The sequence below is a fragment of the Amaranthus tricolor genome, chromosome 7 (genome assembly GCF_026212465.1).
Source record: "Amaranthus tricolor cultivar Red isolate AtriRed21 chromosome 7, ASM2621246v1, whole genome shotgun sequence".
Lineage (NCBI taxonomy): Eukaryota > Viridiplantae > Streptophyta > Magnoliopsida > Caryophyllales > Amaranthaceae > Amaranthus > Amaranthus tricolor.
In genome coordinates this window covers 4,559,964-4,574,581 of record NC_080053.1, presented here as the reverse complement: position 1 = coordinate 4,574,581, position 14,618 = coordinate 4,559,964, and the positions used below count along the sequence as shown (strand labels likewise).

General features: G+C 31.7%; 1 protein-coding gene and 2 non-coding genes across 16 annotated transcripts; 2 read left to right on the top strand and 1 right to left on the bottom strand.

The window, feature by feature from the left end:
* Positions 1 to 1,477: 1,477 nt before the first annotated feature.
* LOC130819632 (small nucleolar RNA snoR143) lies at positions 1,478 to 1,678 on the top strand. The gene has a single exon (XR_009044670.1). It is a non-coding gene; the product is annotated as a small nucleolar RNA snoR143 (small nucleolar RNA).
* Positions 1,679 to 1,736: 58 nt separating this feature from the next.
* Positions 1,737 to 1,903, top strand: LOC130819631 (small nucleolar RNA snoR143). The gene has a single exon (XR_009044669.1). It is a non-coding gene; the product is annotated as a small nucleolar RNA snoR143 (small nucleolar RNA).
* Positions 1,904 to 2,945: 1,042 nt separating this feature from the next.
* Positions 2,946 to 10,146, bottom strand: LOC130818869 (uncharacterized). Of its 14 annotated transcripts, none has more exons than XR_009044027.1 (8): positions 9,936 to 10,143; positions 9,646 to 9,760; positions 9,246 to 9,446; positions 8,085 to 8,705; positions 6,267 to 6,416; positions 4,183 to 5,273; positions 4,013 to 4,084; positions 2,947 to 3,888 (listed from the first exon to the last, which is right to left on the bottom strand). XR_009044027.1 is itself a non-coding variant. In XM_057685118.1 (3 exons), the coding sequence occupies exons 1-3, from the start codon at positions 9,339 to 9,341 to the stop codon at positions 7,200 to 7,202; spliced, it is 744 nt and encodes a 247-aa protein (XP_057541101.1). In that variant the 5' UTR covers positions 9,342 to 10,146; the 3' UTR covers positions 6,423 to 7,199. The 14 variants fall into 14 exon arrangements, 1 of the variants encoding a protein (XP_057541101.1); XR_009044018.1 differs by having other exon boundaries at positions 2,951 to 3,888; positions 4,183 to 4,554; positions 5,139 to 5,273; positions 9,246 to 9,760; positions 9,936 to 10,142; XR_009044023.1 differs by having other exon boundaries at positions 9,563 to 10,143.
* Positions 10,147 to 14,618: the final 4,472 nt, after the last annotated feature.

Here is a 14,618-nt window from a genome sequence, read left to right as displayed (position 1 = left end):
TATTCGAAGGTTGCATGTCCTCATCAATTTCTTGGAGAACAAGTAACCTATTCTCAAAGCACCAAGGTCTTCCCGCAAGAATTCTATCACGATCTTTCCAATGGAAGAATTGGAAAGAAAATATATTCAAACCCATTAATCTAATGATGACACCATCTTTTAGATTCCACACATGGAGGAAAGTACGTTTTACCGCATCAAAATTCAGTGGTTTATCTTCAAGTACTCGCCCAACCAACCGCAACGACAGTGTTTGTTTATGGCATTCATAACACCATTGCCCAAATCAACAACATCCTCTTTGTCAATAATAAGGTTGAGTTTTGAGCACCGTTCTACGAACTCGTCAGCCATGAAACCTAGAAAAGCCTAAGTCTAGGGAGAAAGAAAACTCTAGGAAAACCTTAGAGAGGAAAATTCTAACCCTAGAGAGAAAAGGAGACTTTTTTCTCAATTTTACTTAAAAAAAACGTAATCAATTCCTTATAACTTTATTTTATGCTCTGTTAGTTACTTTAAAATTGGGCTTTAAAATTGGCTTTTATTATTATTATTTAAATATTCTGCCCATAAAATACCACAAATAAAAATAGTAAATTTTTAAATAAGACGTTCTTACGATGAGAATTGGATGGTCTATATAAAAAGTGGAATGAATACAACTCGTCTTGTATAAAATCGTCTCACCATCAAACAAATCCATATAATTAATTTATTTCTCTAGTTGATCACTTTAGAAGTGTAAGTGATCACTTTAATTGGTTAAGTGTACATGTGTTAGCTCAATAGGGATAATCTCACCATGAGCAATGAGTCTGACGGTCTCATTTAAGAATTAGCAAGTCTCACACGGTCTCACTGTGAAATATGCCTTATACTTGGATTAAATAGCCCAATGATTGAAACTTTTAGCTAATGGGCTTCTTGTTTTGAGGTCGTCTCACCGTGAGACGGTCTCATACAAGACGGGCTAAACTTTTTCAGGATGCTTTTTTAAAAAAATTAATAGAATTATCCCAATTAAAGTCGTCTCACACAACACGATCTCAATAAATTAGTGTTTAAAAATTTGTGGAATCAAAATAATTCAAAAGTAGGAGTAATGGGCTCAAATTCTTTACACCTTAACTCATAAGCCCAAATTCCTCATATTGCCCCCCCAATCTTAAGTCTTCAAGTTAGGTTTTGTTTAACCTATAAAATGGAACCTTCCGCCTCCCTCACCACAAGACTCCATCAAGTTCTTCTTTCCCTTCTCAAAAAGTATTTTTTATATATGGTATTTCAAAGTAAAACAAATCGTTTTCTTCATATCGGATTTTAATGGATTTTGATTGTTCGATTTTGTTTTTCTTGGTGAATGATTCATCAATTAAATTAGTTTCCCCCAATTTTTTTCATGCGTGAATGATTCTTTAATTTAATTAGCTTTCCCCAAATTTTTTTAATTATGGATATGGATTTGTACATAAAACATTTGCACCATGTATAGAAGGCACCACGAGTAAAAATCCAATAGTGGTAACCTTCGAGCGAAGGTGCATAAAGAAATTAGCTGTTTTCTATTGATTTAATTGCGAATCCATAGATACAGAGGCGGCCAGACAACCGTTAGAGACGGATCCACAGATAGGAAGCCTTTTTCTTGCTTCTTGTCTACTAATTCCTTCTCACACTCTTAATTTGGATACTGTGTTTGTTTATATAATTTGATTTGTGAAATTGTGTAAATGCATCTGGATTAAAATTGAAAGTTCATATATTAATGGTTGTGAACTTTGTTAGATGATGCACAGAGAAACAGCTGTGTTAATGCAGCAGCGGCCAGACAACCGTGGAGATGGATCCACGGATGAGTTGCTTAATTATTATGCAACTTGTCCACTAATTCCATCTTACATTTACATAGTTTTTTGAAGAGTTCTTAATAATTTCATTTTTGTATGTTTGCCAATAATTATTAATAGTATAATTACATTTTATTTATGCCAACCGGTCTTATATTCTCTCTTTCCATTACAAGTGTGGTTAAAGTTTTATGTTTGCCAATATATTAATTAAGTTATTAATATTTATAGTTCATAACAAAAATTATGAATAATATTAATAAAATTTAAGCTAATTTATCATTTAAATTAGAACATTCAAATAGATAGACTATAGAGTATATGACATTCTTTAATTGGTAAATAAAGACTAAAAAAAAGTAAGAAATACTTTTATGGTTTGATGTTTATGAATTATAATTTATAATTTATTTTGGCCCTTACTTAAGTTTGCTAGTGAAAATTATTATATAGAGCAAATTTTTTAAAAATATTTGTCCCGCCTGACCAGTGGAGTTGGTAGTCATTGCGTTAGACCTCGAATAGTTGGATTGCTTTATTTCTTATGATTGTTGAAGGTCTTGATAAACATTGGACAAGTCACAAGCACAAATAAAACGAAGCTCTTGATGATAAACTTGTTTCGTTTTATGCAATGCAAGAAATAGAGTAGAGACTCATATCGAGAAAAAAACAAAAATAAACTCAAATTCAAACGAACAATTTCAAAACATTTAAAAAATGAAAGCCATATCATAGAAGACATGACTGATGACAGTTTCAGATTGGCCACTTTGAGTTTTGGACGGATGTAGATTGACCCAATGAGTTACCATTTTTTTCTTTTTGAGTTAACTTAAGAAAATGTGAAATTTATTATTTATTATCGAATTTGAAAATTAAAACAATCTTTTTTCATAAAAAATATTTACTATAGTGCCTATCAAATCTCATTAAAATAGCAATATAATTTTTAGACGATTAAATAATAATAATTTAACATCAAGTAATATTAAAAAGCTTAAAATACATCACATATTTAAATGATTCAAATATTATATCAAGAGTACAAAAATAATAAATAAAGAAACATTAGTTTTTTTATTTTGTTTGTGCACCCAAATGAAGATGTTTTATCCCTTTTTAAAGGGCTGTACAACCCAATGGGTCATCTATGACCCTAAACAAACTGTTTTTTAATGGGTTTTTTGGGTTTGATATTTTTTGGGTTTGGGTCAACATTTTCAGGTTTCATCCTAATTTTTTTAGTCAGGTCGAATCAATATTTCCGATGTCTAATCACAAGAGCCAAGGTTATCATACTCCAAGTTTCCAACCAATATCAAACCTCTGGCTGAATGTTGGACACAGGACATCTAGAAGAAGCAAGGGGAGCGAAAGTGGAATCCATTAAAGTGAACACAAACACATGTTATTGAATGTGAACTTGAAGCAAAGTGATACAGCTTTTTTACATTTGTATGATTACAACATAAACTCCTTGCGGAGAAAAAGAAGCAACACCCAAAACAAAAACCATCTACAACACCAAAGGTAGAGAGGAAAATCACAAAGCTCGCTGCAGCCTATAGTCGTATTATATACTTCCATCTCAATTAAATTGTTTTACTTTGAGATCTTTTCAAGGAAAACAAAACAATTCCATTTGAACAGAAGAATAGGCCACGGTGCTTCAAAACCTGTCTAAAATTTTGGCAGTAAAACCTGCACTTCAGGCCATTGAAAAATGCAGGAAGAGAAAAAAAACACGAGCTGATTATTTTTAGTCATGTAGCATCTCTTCTCTGACAGCTTAGCAAGCGAGAAAAGGCGTCTCCCAATTCAACCTTGGAACACCAACAAGTCTTCCCTAATTATTTTAAACAGACACAGGATGACAAATTAAGGCACATTCTGAACAGAAGGCAGTGCTGTACTACTGTGGATGTAAAATCAGGCATCACGTCTGACAAAAACTATTTTAGGACTGGGAATAAGCTGAAGAACATAGTTTGTCAAAACAGGCTTCGGCTCTGTATCAGATTCAGGCACAAATTTTTATCTGCACAATCAGAAATATTCACAAGTAATTAGGAGGTGAAGCACTATACAGCAAGAAAGATCCATGTAACTACAGAACTGAAATATAGAGGCAAAAGTTTGCCAGCAAAAGTGATAATGACTACCTCGATATGCTTTTATGAGAAAAACACCACAAGCACCATTAACCTTTTCTATACAAGTTGCAAAGACATTACCTATAGCATAATGCAAAAATTAACCTATATTTTTGAGAAAAATTTCCCAGCAAGTTGTGTTTTAATTAATGTACAAGAACGAGTTACAATGACTTTACCTATAACATAGTGCAAAAATGCGGTTTTTGGGGGCAGTAAATGTCGCAAAACGGCTTTCACAATCAATGTAGATGGTTTTCCAGGTGTCTCCGCCTATATTTCGGCCGTGATATGATTAAAAAAAAACAACCACATCTGTATGCAGCCTATGCAGCCTTGTGTGGGCTCCTTTGGTATCTTCATTTGATACAACCACATTTGTATCAAACAGCTAACATGTCAATACACCAAATACTGATTACATAGTGATTATATCAAAGAGAAGAGAGCGTAAATCATAAGGCCATAGAGAAGCCCGTGAAGCGTGTCTCTTCTCTATCCCAAAATTGAATCACCTTTAGCATCTCAGCCAGATTCACTTTTTTTCCTACCTTAAATCATAAAAAAGTGTCAAAATATGTATTATTCTTTCATTCACAAATAGAAACTATGAACATTGAAACAGGTGAAGGGAAAAATATGCAAGATGTTTCCTCTGTGCATCAGCCAGCCTATGTATCAAATGGAATTTCCAAAAAGGATTGTCGTATGAAATAAAATTATTATAGGTACATTTAGTAGTAAAATTGTAATTAGTTATAAACGAGTGTTAGTGATAGTCTTAGTAGTATAAAAGGGGACATAAGGATGTATTAGAGTTTATGAAAAAAAAAAAAAAACAATATTCCTCGCTTCTGTTTTTCTCCTCTCTTCTGATTGTGCTTGGCTAATGCAATAACTGATCTTGGAAACCCAAGATCTTACCCCTGAATAGCTGTGCAATTGTGCAGCAGCTATCAAAAATCCATACTGATCATATGAAGCAAATACAAGACCCAATCTATATTGATCATATGAACCACATACAAGCCCCATAATATAAGAGAGCAACTAATAGAACAGGGAGAAAACAATCACAAGAAAATTATAGTAGATGCAAGAATTAGTAAAATAGATAAAGCAAAGAGAGTAAAACCTGTAGTTTCAGAACTTCTATGTTTAGAATGCTTCTCAGACTTTGTCAAAAAACGGTATGGATTAAACTTCCCAGCATCGCTTTGCCAGTTGAACTCATCCATTTGAACCAACTGTAGAGGTGCAACAAGCAGAGCTACAGCAGGGATGTGCAACCCATTTTTAAGATCAAAATCTAGAGCAAAGCATAGAGATTTAAAAAACATGGTGAAGAACAAAAAAGACCTACAAAAAATTCTCATTGCGTGATTGATAATCCATAATGCATAGGCTATATCTAAAAGTAAAATGATCCCCAAACCCCAAAATAATACAAAGCAATCGCTCATTGCCACATTGGGAAAGCCCATTGAAACCTTGACGATAGAAACCATCAAGAAAGATGAAAATCTGTGTAAAGCTACACAATGGTAGGTTGAAACAAACAAAGAAAGATTGATTATGAGAATGCAAAAGCTATTTTTGATTGAAAGAATAATAATTTGATCCACAATTTATTTTCGATAGTAAGTAGATTCGAGCAGGTTTCAAAACTCATTTCCTTGGTTTGGTTCTTAATAAATATATTTCAAGAGAAAGAAAGTAGATGCGCAGAGGAGGCCAGAGGGTACCAATAGAAGGAATAAAAGAAAAAAGTATGCAATAGGGACAAACAAGGGGTAAACCTTTACTGTTAACTGTTCTCCTTTCTTGAGAAAACTTTTTTCAACCTTAATAAAAGCTATTCTCAACCCTGTAGAAATCAAACATAGGAATGGAAAACTGACTTCTTGAAAAAGAGTTTATCTGAACCAACTACATCGCTAGCCCTGACATAATATTTAATAAGTTTCTATCAAACAACCCCCAAGCATGATCCAGTTGAGGCTACAAGTTTTAGGAAAAGCTTCCACACAGGGCACACAAAATAGCCCCCTCCCCCCCTTTTGTTTTTCTTTGACATGATCAGATATAATCAAGTATCTCAAAGGTCCACACTGCATGATGGAGATTAAAGCTGATTCCAATAAAAAAAATAGTGATTGTGTATACAAAGATAGTATACATCCTATTCATACAGACAAGAATATGAGCATAATACGATATAACAAATCTATTTATACAGTAATCATAGCATAATAGTTTGTACCATGTTTTAAGGAGCATCTCTGCAGCAGAGGCCAGCAGGGAGAAGACGAGCTGATTCATACAAAGTAGCCACTGAGAGGTGCATCTCAATGACATCCTGTTTGTTTAGATTTTCTAATTGTCTTTATAAAGTAATTATCTCTGAATAAATCTGCAACAGAATCAACAGAATGAAGTTGGAGTTTGAAGTATCTTTCTAAATTACTTCCACTAGGTAGAAACATGAATGAAAATGCAAGCCAACTCATCCAATAATGATGTCAAAAAAACTCGGGAAGATTGTTCAATAACCCACAGGCCAAACTAATATGCAGCTATGAACAATACTGAAAACAGAAAACCATATCACAGCAGTATTCGCTATTGTGTGGTAAGCTAACTTCCAAAAATCAATATAAAATCTACAATTAACAATTCAATACTCCCTCCCTTCCAATGCACAATTCTATACAATTCTATACATAATATAAATTATAAAAAGTTAATATTAATAAAATTTATGTTGAGAGGAATCAAAAAATATCCCCCTGGACTATAATTCAACTTATAGATTAAGGGTAAGAATTTAAAAAATTAAAAAAATTAAAGATTGATTGATGAATAGTGCCCAAAAGGCAAATGGGAACCAAGTAGTGAAAGGGAGGGAGTATCATTTATTCCTTCATATCTACCCAATCTCAATATTTATAAGAATGCTGACTTCTTTTTTCTGCCTCTTGCTTGACTGAGTTTTATGGCTTCTTTTAAAAGACTTTTTGTAACAGAATTATAATACCCCTGCTGTACCTGATAAATTACAATTGCTAAAGATATTAGGACTCAGATGATCCAAGAAAATCTTCAAAAAATTTGGATTCTTTATAGCCTTGACAAGAGGGGATTGACAATTAGCTTTTATGTGTCCAAAGAACTTCTGTTACTATCACTTGCTCATTCAGTTATGTGGACAACGTACATCTTCCTATATAAAAAAGAGAATATGATGTCCTATACACATGAAATCATAAAAAGTGAATCATACAAATTAGTACAAGGAAAAAAACTTTGTTCAGTAACTCAATAATACACAGACCATGGCCATTTTAGAAAGTACATTTCCTTAATTTTCTCTTTTCCGTCTCAGCCCAATTCCCAGTTCAGTCATTAGATTAGGATTCCTACAAAAGGCACCACACTACATGCATCAGATTGTCCTAATATCAACTGTTTCCCACCCACAAAAAATTTCTCAAAGTTAGAGTTCATCCTAAATGATTGTCAGGCATGAATCGGAGCACCTTTTAAGCACACATATATAAAGTACATATTCACAGAAAGGCAACTCAGGAAAATGTCCCGCATTCTTTACAACCTCATCTTTTGAGCTCTCAACAGCTACAACTTAAATATGCATGAAGACTGATAGACCATCAATCCGATCCAATAATGATATCCTTCTTCTATAGTGGATCCATCCAGATCGCCGCTTACACATGTAGCAAAAAGGCTACAAGCACACAAGAGATAAACCCACAATCAAAGAAAAACAGTACCCCTACCAGAAAAGCAATATTCTCCTAATTATGGGCACATAATAGTGTATGCATCGAAATAGCATGCACAATATGAACTTTCACATGAAAGAACTATAAAAGCAATTCATCATGACACCCAAGCAGAGTCACAGCATAAGTGCACAAAACTGAATCTATTTATTGATCCCACCATCATTCACATGACCAAATTGAAATCGCCAACAAGCCAGGTGTTGTTAAACAGAAAGACCAATTTTGAAAGAATAAGAAATAACTTTGAAAGAAAAATAATGCAATTAATTCACCTTTTCCTGTATCTCAGGATGCATTGAAAGTCTGGCCAGAATGTTACTAATCAAACCAGCAGTCGTTAGGTAACCATGAAACATCATTCCCATGACGTATGCACAGTGTTCATCCCGTTGATTCAGATTACAACAAAGCTCCTGTGAGCTAGGATTCATTGAATAAGTCATACTAGATGCAGCTTTCCCACCTATTAGTTTAGAATTGTCGTAACAGTTGGGTTGGCACAACAGCTTGTAGTTCAGCAGGCACTGTAAAACAATATCTTGAGTTAAGGCTTTCTGCTTTGTGCATAAACGCTGATATTTCCAGTAACTTCTTTTCCAGAATGGAGGAACATTATATGAAGCCCAAAAGCAAGCATCTTTTGCAATCTTCATCAGGAGATCCTCATAAGCATTAGCCTTGGACCAATCAAAGAACCCATCACCAAAAAATGCGGCTCCTAATATGGAGAAGGCAACGCGTCGAGAAAACTTCTCGTAATCAAGGGTTCTCTCTTCCATGGTGTCACATATTCTTTCCATTACAGAATCTACAACTCTTTCAGTCATTGCATTTGTTTTCTCAAGCAACCTGTCATTTAACTCCACAGCCAAAGCTTCTCTTTTACATTTGACCTGAAGAATTGCACCAAAAATTAATCGTGATGTGACTGATGTCAAAGCAAAAATAAAGTGGCCCAATAAAATTCAGATTTTAACGAAACCCATGGGAATGAGATGAACCATGAACCATATAAAATAGCCATAAAATATCTTACATCTATCCCATAATTGAAGAATTTTGAGATTAACTTCAATCAAAAAAATTCAAGCATCTTCCTGAAAAAATTGCATATTGTGGCTTTTGTCATGAACTAAAATGACCCCTGATGCCTCGTTTACAGAAAAAAAATGGCTGTCTTTTTAAGAAACAACGTACAAGTTGAAATTCAAATACTTTCCATCGAAAATACATCAGAACTCTTACAAACATTGTTCAATCGACAAAGCAATAAGGTAGTGATCAACAAGAAAGAAAACTATCACTCAAATAGATAAACATAAAACTTAAGGGAATTAAAGGGAATTTTTGTTCAATATGAACTTGCAAATATTTCATTACATCATCAACACAATTAAGCATTTATTTCAAGTTTCCGATTGATTCTAGCATACCTGTTTAAATGAAGATACAAAGAAGCTTGACTGCCCAAAGGCCAAACGGTGCACCCGCCCTATCAAAGGCAATTTATCAGCAGCCTTCAAGAGCATTTCTTTTATAACCAAAGGATCCTTTATAGACACTTAACAGCTGAGTAGGGCTAAGCCACAGCTTTACAACTGATCCATACTTCTCATGTGACTTATGCAAGAGTTCTGGTAAAGAAACGAAAGTTAGACCCCCGAAAAGTAACATTTAATGTACCCAAAATGGTGAAATTTTTAGTAATATTTGAAAAGCATTCGACAATTTAAAATTATAGACATAATACCAAGATATAACACAATTACTAATAAAGGCAGACAAAGGCCTATGTCGGCCCTATGACGATAAATTATCCAAAACTCTAAATACCCAACTGCTGTCGCCGTCCACCTGCGACTAATACCTCCAACCAGCCACTTGCCGAAGGCCGTCCATCCTTACCACCTGTGGCTGCCCAGTGGGCTCCTATTTCACGTCCTTAAACCTAAATAAAACCATAAATTTGATTTCCTTATTTTATTCTTAAACAACTTGCCAAGAAAGGGGAAAAATTCATAGATCTTTCATATGCAGTAAAGAAATAGATGTTTCTTTAAGTTGTGTATTAAGCTTCATTGAATCTGCATTGAAGGGAAAGCTCAAAAGCAATGAATGCACACCTGCTGACTTATGCTACTCCCTGCAAGTATAATTCTCTTCCTGCAATTTTTTTTGTGAAATAAATCATGTTCTGATGATAAATATCGAAAATGAAATGAACAAAATCAAAATTTTGATTTTTAAAGGTTTTCAACTCTTAATTTTAATCTTTATGGTTTAATCTTTAATCTTAATTTTGAATCTTGATTCTTGAATTTTTTTTAGAATGTTCTTTCTTGATTTTTTTATGTTCTTTGAATAATAGAATGTTATTTTTTGATTTTTTTATGTTCTTTGAATAATTTTGTTAGAATGTAAATGTGTTTGTTAATCTTGAATGATTGAATATTTTTTGATTTTTTTTGTTTATATTCTTTAAATAATTGAATAATTGATGCTATTGTACATCGATTTCAAAGTATGAAAACTAAGCGAGAACAATTATAGTTTGTTTGTTACTTTATATTTCAATTTGTTGGACTATGTTTTCATTGTAAATTTGAATAATTGTAGTTCGTTCGTTACCTTTTACATTGCTTTGGCTTTGTCTTGATACTATTGTGCTTCTACAAGTCATTTTGCCGAAATAAAAGTATGGTACTGTTAATTTGAAAGATGTTAGGATGATGTAGCTCGAATGGTTATTCTTGATGAGTGTTCTTTTAGACACATTCAGAAAGCTGGCATTCTGTTGCTTGCACTAGATTTCAAATGCCATATCATACTAATATTGCTTGTAATTGTTATATAATGTAACAATAGATTTTCGGACTTCAAATTCTAAGAATCAATTACATGTGTCTCATCGATCACTCCATTGATAATGATTGGAAATTGCATTTAAAAAACTATTCATTTGTATACAATTTCAAGTTTTAAAGGTGAGGCCTTTTATAAAACTATTATGGCTTGTTTAGAATTTTGGGAAATTGAGTACAAACTTTTTCTGGTTGATACTAATAATTTCATTGATATTGCTTGTGCTTGCTTGAGAATTTTAGCTCAATGCAATAAGGCTAATTTTATTGAAGATTGAAAGTGTAACAGGAGCGGCAATCTCGATATATAATTAACATTTAATAATAATGTTTAATACAAGAATATTGCGAAAGTCTCAAAATGCCGAACTGTTAAAAATTTTAAATCATAAAAACTGAAATTATTAAAGTAAATATTACATCTGATAAGAAATACTGTTTGCTAAAAATGGAAAAAATAAATCATCATCAAGTCAACAATAAAGATACAAAAAGCAGCTAAGTTCTCGATAAATAGTAATTGCTGCGGCTAGGATCAGAACTTGAACTAAATCCTGCAAAATGCTGTCATCCATGATACGGATGACAGCCGATTGAATCGGTCAGCGCTTAACGCCGAGCATAACTTCCTATCCAGCTCAAAATACGAAAATTATGCGCTACATTTACAAAATAATAATTTTAGTACGAACTTAGAATTAATTAACATTACCGTATACTTTTACCATATTCTTTTTCTATTCCATACTTTTCATTAAGATACCATTCTCAATCCTGACAAAAAAACATTACTGCCACTTATACAATTCGGTAATCTTAACACGTAAGTAAGTTCATTTGGTTAATACTCATAACCGTACCATGCATCATAGCATCAACACTAATCAAGTTTATCACTGATCAACAAGCACATTAATATGGCACCTGATATATGTAAGGGTCTGGTTAGGTGAGGACCGTAGTCCTAAACCCTAAATGTGGTAGGAGTCGTCACCCCTCCAATACAATTTATGCTCGAGCTCTACAGGATAGGTAGTTAACCCCCTGTCTTACACCGCATTTTACGTGCCGGCCAACACGAGCGCCGGGATTTTACATGCCGCTGCATGGTTCAACATTACCTTACTATCAGGGTCATTCAATAAATATTCATTTACACAAGTACATCACATTTTTATTACTGCAATTTGACATTGACTTTGACTTTGATCAACTTAGGTGATAACCTCTTTTATTTAATAAAATTCTAAATCATAACGTAAAATTAACCTTTATGTCTTTATACATTCATTATTAAATTTTTACACATTAAATTTTATTTATAACTTTATTTTTAATAGCTCGCTAAATTCACACTAATAACTTAATATTCTATCAATAGTCTCCAAATTAATATTTTCCACAAGTAGCTATTAAAATCTATCTCTCTTTAAATAAGTTCCCAAAATCAACATTTTCAACTTTACAATAAATAAAACTTTATTCTCTTAAAAAAAATCAAATATTCTAATTAAAATTCAAGTTAAAATTGCATCATTGGATAAGTTTTCAAAATTCTACAAGTTCACAAAAAATAAATATTTCAAGTTTAGAAAAATAAGTAAACTTATTAGGTTTGCAAAAAATCAACACTCTAGTTGTAAAACAAATAAACTTATAATTTCACAAAAATCAATATTTCGAGTTTAAAAACAAGTCAAACTTATAATTTTCATAAAAGTCAATATTTCTAATTATAAAACTAAGTAAAACTTGTAATTTCACAAAATCAATATATCACACATAATTTGAGCGACAAGTTTACTAAAAATACTTTTACATTATTTTACATAAATTTTGGTCAAATAGTTAGCAATTAAAATATTTTGTACTAAATAGTGATTAAAAGTTACTTTTATTATGAAATCTCATGTATTCAAGAAAAACACTTCAATATTTAATAACTTATAAAAATTTCTCAAAAATATCTTTTTAAATTGTTATCTTATTATTATCACAAAAATAATTGTAATAATTTAAAATAGTAAATCAAACTCTTTTTTTTTTATTATATGATAGTGGTCGAATGTCGTATGAGTGTTATGGGCCCTTTTCAAATAAAAAGAACGACTTAATTTAATTTATTATACTAAATCCTAGATTTAAATAATTAACATAACCACTTACAAAAATAAAAACTTTACGGAATCATAGAAATTTACTATAACTTTAAGGATAAACTTAAATCTCAAAATAAAGTATAATAACAATACTTAATATAATCATACTTAGTAAAATACGTTCATAAAATAACTTAGTACCTTATAAACTAGTTTAAAGGCTAACATAAACATATTACTAAAAATTCTAACATAAAAAAATAATAACATTCCTAATGTAACGCTTAACTCATAAACATACTAGCACTAGTTTATAACATAAATCATACTTAATATCACTAGAATATAATTTTGCACCCAACTTCCTAAACTTGTTCAAAGATTATTAAATTAACATACTAAAAATACTTTTAGCATACACATACTTAATATAATCTTGATCATAATTTCATTAAACTAACTTCCTACTAAAGCATATCAACATATTTCATACTTTGCATATTACAAAGTAAATATAATGTAAAATTCCACAAAAAGGGTAGGGTAAGAAGTTATACCATACTAACACCAAGGATTAGTACTAAGTATTAATTAGAAAAATAATAAGAAATAAGACCCTCTAAGATAGATAATAATGCTTCAAAGATAATTAATCCAAACTCCCAAAATAATGATGATCTATTAAGCTCCCAAAATAATAAAGGTATTAAGGTAGTAAGATTTAAATAAAGTGAAAATATAAGAAAGAATGTTAGAAAGATTTGATGATGGTGGTGTAAGTGATCTCATGGCTAAGGGAGATATTTGGGCAACTTTGTAGTTCATTAGATTGTATGAAAAAATATTTTAGAAGTATAGAAGAAGGTTAACTTGTGTAAGTTATTTAAAGTGTGTAATTGAATGTGTAAGAGTTAGAGTGTGTAAGTGAGTGTGTAAGTGAATGTGTAAGAGTTTAGAGTGTAGAAGAAGGTTAGCTTGTGTAAAGAAATGGTGATAACTTGTGTAAGTGATGAATATATCATGGGTTACTATAGAAAGGATTTTGGTTCATCAAATTTTCGCTCTAATATGTACAAGTAAATATACTTTAAAATAATGGGTAAATTTGATAATGAAAATATGTAGTTTACTTAGAAAATTTTGCTTAAACTATACTTAAAGTTAATAATAAAAAAAAACAACTCATTTTTATATATAAAATAATTAAATCAAAGTTATAAAGTTAAAATAATAAGTAGTAATGTTAGTTTAAGGAAGAAAGTTAAAACGTAACGTTTTACAAAACCGTGAATATAATAATAAAATTTTACTTTTCGTACTATAAAATAATAAAATAATATTTTAGTGCTTATAAAAAGATTTTAAAAAAAATAATATTTTTTTAATTTTAATATTTGATAGAAATTACAAAATCGGAAAAAGTTTAGGAATTAAAGATGGTTTGAAATGGATAACCAAAGGATTAGAGATTTGAATTGAAAATTCGGAATAATTAATCGGAAGATTATGATTAAGAATTTTAAGCCTGTTACTGTAAGGGATTAATTTTTCCCACTTGTGTTTCTTTTATTCAATAGCATAAGTTTATATACCACTTGTTATAAACATATTTGGGCCTAACCTATACAAAAGCCCAAACATAAACATTCAATAATATACAAGGCCTAACACCCCCCCTCAAGTTGGAGCATGCAAATCACAAATGCCCAACTTGCCAAGTAAATACGTAAACCGTTTCTTCCCCAAGGCCTTAGTAAACAAGTCCGCAAGTTGTTCCTCCGTGTGAACATGACGAGCATAAATAATGCCTTCTTGAATCGCGTCGCGCACATAATGACAATCAATT